Source organism: Tupaia chinensis, unplaced genomic scaffold (genome assembly GCF_000334495.1).
Source record: "Tupaia chinensis unplaced genomic scaffold, TupChi_1.0 Scaffold149954_1, whole genome shotgun sequence".
In the NCBI taxonomy this organism is placed as follows: domain Eukaryota; kingdom Metazoa; phylum Chordata; class Mammalia; order Scandentia; family Tupaiidae; genus Tupaia; species Tupaia belangeri.
In genome coordinates this window covers 36905-41515 of record NW_006209796.1, presented here as the reverse complement: position 1 = coordinate 41515, position 4611 = coordinate 36905, and the positions used below count along the sequence as shown (strand labels likewise).

General features: G+C 46.8%; 1 protein-coding gene across 1 annotated transcript in view; it reads left to right on the top strand.

Annotated features, from left to right (window-relative positions):
- The first annotated feature begins 842 nt into the window (after positions 1–842).
- LOC106734225 (TPR and ankyrin repeat-containing protein 1-like) overlaps positions 843–4611 on the top strand; it is an 8070-nt gene continuing 4301 nt past the window's right edge. The window contains exons 1-2 of the mRNA XM_027769538.1: positions 843–1098; positions 4427–4553. Coding sequence (XP_027625339.1) covers positions 968–1098; positions 4427–4553 — 258 coding nt within the window. The 5' untranslated portion in view covers positions 843–967. The remainder of the gene's footprint in view (positions 1099–4426; positions 4554–4611) is intronic.

The window sequence follows — 4611 nt, the reverse complement described above, 5'->3', positions numbered from 1 at the left end:
CTCACATGGTGGACCATGGTTCGAGTCCTGGACCTGGCAGCTTGCTTTCTCACTCCCCCTCCCCCCCACACACATACTCTGTCCCTCTCTGGTCAAATTAAAATACATACATACATACATGCATAAAGTTAAATACAATAATTCTTTAAAAGAAATGTAAGCCATGGTTGAAGGTAGTTCGAGTCCTCAATCATTCCACTTGGTTTCTCACTTCTCTCTCTCTCTGGTGAGTGCACATGTCCTATAGCAAATGAAAATAACAATAATAATAAATAAAATTAAATAAATAATTCTTTAAAAATAATATAAGCCATGTAATTTAGTGTTACTGAAGGAAAAGTGTAGGTAGAATTTTGTTTTCTGACTTAAGAGTCCGGTGCCTCATAGTCACTGTTCTAGTGAGGCCTTTGGAACTGCAGCTGGCCTCCCACTTCACGATCTGAGAAAGTGGCAGGGCTGTCAGCTGGGTTGTGCCCATAGTGCTGTCATGGTCAACAGCAGAAACTCAGAGTTGGTCCAATGTGGGGTGAAAACTAGGAAATGTCATCAGCAGATCCTTAGACTAGTAACTGAAATCTCTTTGAGCCTCAATTTCCTCACCTGAACGATGGGGACAGTGCTTCCTATGGGACGAAGTGACAGGTCAGTGAGGGAGTAACACTAAAGGCAGTTCCAGGAATAGCCCGCTTCCTGCCAGGTTTCCGTTGTCTCCTGTCTGGAAGCAGCCTCCAGCAGATGCAAATGGCATTGTTCTGGTCCCTTCCAAAGTCTGAAAAGAAGTGAGAAAGCAATGCTCTTGTCAGACCCTGGTCCCCTGGTGGTGAGAGGTGTTGACAGGGTTCCTCTCTGAAAGTGGGTGGGGCCAGACGGAACAAACTGCTCCAGAGTGTCAGCTCGCAGATGTGGAGGTGACGGTGACCGTGCCTGCGCTGGCCCTGCAGCTGCCTTTCCTTCCTTCTCTGGCAGGATGGACCCCACAGCTTACGCTGAGCTGTTGAAAGAATCTGGCAACCAGGTGTTTAGGAATGGGAACTTTTCTTTGGCCATCAGAAGGTATGACGAAGCCATCCAGATTCTTCTGCAGTTGTATCAGTGGGGGTAAGTGGATTTCCACCTCCCTTTTTTTAAGTGGAGATTCTGTTGCTTATGTTTTCTTATTTTTCGTCATACCCCCTTGCTTCTGTTTTCTTCTCTCTCACTTCCTACTTGTCTGCTCTGCCTTGTCAGCTCAGAAAATGAACAGTGAGTATTGGTGCTGACCGGGAAATAGAAAGTGAAACACAGAGACTGTTGATAAACATAACAAAACTTCCTCTTCTGCCTGCTGAAGGGAACAGAGCTTCTGCAAAGGCTGAAGTCCCCAAACCTACACATTATTCATTACATCATTTTGGTCTCTGGTACAGGGCACTGACCACTGGGCACCGGGCTCGCTTTCTCTTCCCCTACCCCTTCAGCTTCTAGTAATTCTGTTCTCAAACATGTTATAGTAACAACGTGTGTAAAGATTATGGAGAACCCCAAAGAGCTTTCGTTTATGTATGTGATAGCTACCAATGCAATCCTTATTAAACCTGAACACCGAGCAAAAATTTAAAATGATTCATTTATTTTAAAAAATCAATAAACATATTAGTTTTATTTTAATGCAAAATAGCTGTATTTTCCCAAACAAAAAAATATAGCAAGAGTGGCACATTTTTGCAATTCTCCTTTATGTCTGTCTCAATAAAAAAAAAAAAATTTGGCTTCGTAGCATCTGCTTTTGTGTTCAGTTTGTTGCAATTGCATATATCATGTAGCCTCTCGAAAACTCTCTCATGTAGGCATATGAGAAAATAAGTGGGAAAAAGTGCTTGGTATCTTGGTGTTATTCTTGTATTTATTTTCTATTGCTGCCGTGACAAATTGTCCCAAATTTAGTGGCTTAATGCAATATGAATTTCTTCTCTGATAATTCTAGAGGTTGGCAGTCTTTAATGAGTCTAAACATCAAGGTGATAACAGGTCTGAAAAGAACTGGGAAAGAAATGGCGGAGCTCTGACGGGAGAATCGATTTTCTTGCCCTTTTAGATTGGAGTGGCTGCCTGTATTCCTTGGCTTGGGGCTTCTTCCTCCATCTCCAAAGTTCATCCTTCCAGTCTTTCCTTGTGTCATCATGTCACCTTCTCCCGTTGTAGCAGTGTTGTCCCTCTGTCGTAAGAACCTTTTTAATTGTATGATTAAATCACATTTGCTATTTCTTTTGTTACCCACAGAGGTTCCTTTTTCCATAAAAGGTAACTTTATTAGGGGCCATTATTCAGCCTACCACAATTGTGAAATTTTTTTTTTTGAGAGGTTTTCGTGTTATAGGGCGCGTGCGCTCGCCAGACAGACAGAGACAGAGAGATAGAAAGGGAGAAATCACCTCCCAGGGGGGATGACCACGCCGCAGTCCCTTCTCTTCTGTTCTCCTCTCGGGATCTTGGGCACGCATGCACACGCGCCCGGCGTGAGTTTAAACCACCGGGTCCGGGACTCGAACCGTGGAAGACTACGTGGGAGTTCAGCGACATAGTCATTACGCTAACTGCTGGTCCCTTGTGAAAATATTTTGACCCTGTGGACCACCTGAAATGTCCCAGAGTTCCCCTCCCTGCCCCAGCCCCAACCCCAGCAGTTCCCAGGCATCCTTTGGGAGTAGCCATGGTAGAGGGAACAGAGGCTGGTGTCTGTGGGGTGTACACAGCCCGAACAGGTACTAAGGAATGGTACTGAATTAAATCGCGGAGACATGGCTCCCACTTCCTACCTCTGTCGCCTTGGTATCGAGACTCACTTGGGTCGAGTGTAACTGCCTTGTGCCTGTCGTTTTTGTTGCTCTGCCTTGTCCTAGTAGAGATCAGAATTGTGTCAGCACTGGGCCGAGAGCTCCTTACTTGGAAGAGACGTGATATGCAGTGGTTATGGTTGTGACCTGGCCTACACTGTATGTGCTCAGAACTCAGCTCCGTGACTCACCACTGTGTGGCCCCTGGTGGGAAATTCTGCTCGAACCCTCACACGTAGCCTTGTATGGGACCTTCCTGACCCTGTTCCCCTTGCCCATCACCTACCATTTGCATTCTCACCGCTGCCAGCTAACACAGGGTTTCAGGTACAAGTGACGTTCTGTGTGTGCGCTCTTGGTAGAGAGGGACTGAGGAAAACAGGTCGGAGAAGGGGAAGGCTCCAGCCATAACCAGATTCAGTCTGATCCCCCAGGGAGCTCTGGAGCATGAATTGTCCTGCAGAGCTGGGTCCACTTTGAGACAAAGGGGCTTTGTTTATCACCCCCTGCCCCGGGGAGATGGCTAATGCCACAGTCCCTTCTCTTCCATTTTCCTCTCAGGATCTTGGGCATGCATGCACGTGTGCCTGGCGTGAGTATTAAGGTGCCGAGTCTGATACTCGAACCATGGTCAACTATGTGGGAGTCCAGCGATGTAACCATTATGCCACTGGTCCCCCTTTTAGAACTAGCTTTGCATCTATATTACTCTTAGACTGAGGCAAGAGGGACCCCGCTCTGCCATGCTTTAGAAGTTTCCCTTTTGACCATCCTCCAGCTGTGCGACTCCCCAGAGGGAGAAGTCTGTGGGACTAGGACCTTAAACTGCCCCCTCTCCCCCAGGGCCCTCGCCTCCCTTTTGGTCCACACTGTGAGTACCAGGACTTTGGAGTTCACTGCCCCTAGACCCAAGGCTGGCACAGGTCTCTCATCTCAAACTGCCCTGCCTTGAGGGCAGGCCATGGAGATGGCACGTTCTGAAAGGCTGGCCCTGGGATGGGCTGTGCATCCATTCAGCATGAACATGCATGCGGAGTGGTTCACACTGTGTGCGGACTCTGTAAAGACTGGCTGGGAATTACCATCCTTAGGACTGGTCACTATTTTTGTAGCGTTTACTCCAATGGTATTTAAAAAAAAAAAAGATCTGTGGAATTCAGTGAGAGTAGAACCAAGACATTGAGAACATTTATCTTTTTTTTAAGAAAAAATTACTTATTTTTAATTTTACTTATTCATTTATTCATTTTAATTTGACCAGAGAGAGATACACAGAGAGAGAGAGAGGGAAAGTGAGAAAGCAAGCCACCAGGTCCAGGACTCGAACCATGGTCGGCCATGTGGGAATGTCCAGCCCCCCAACCACCATGCCACCTGCTGGTCCCCCAAGAACATTTATCATTAAAGAATAGGAACCAAGATTTGGGAGTGAGGAAGGACAGATCTATACATTGTAAATGCTCCATGCTTTCCGGGGGGCTAGGAGGGATGACCTAATCAATATTTCTTGCCAATACCTTTTTCCTGAGAGCAGTGGCCAGCCCCGAAAATGGTGGCCTTCTGGGTTTGCGTAATGAATGCTTTACAGACCACCAGTGTGTTCTTCCTCACAGGGTTCCCCCGAGGGACTTGGCTGTGCTGCTGTGCAACAAATCCAACGCGTTTTACAACCTCGGGAAATGGAATGAGGCGTTTCTGGCTGCCAAGGAAGGCCTCCAGTGGGATCCAACCTATGTGAAGGTATGGGGCAGTAGCCGCTGGGGGTGATCGTTGCTTCCTTCTTTGTAACTCGTCTCTT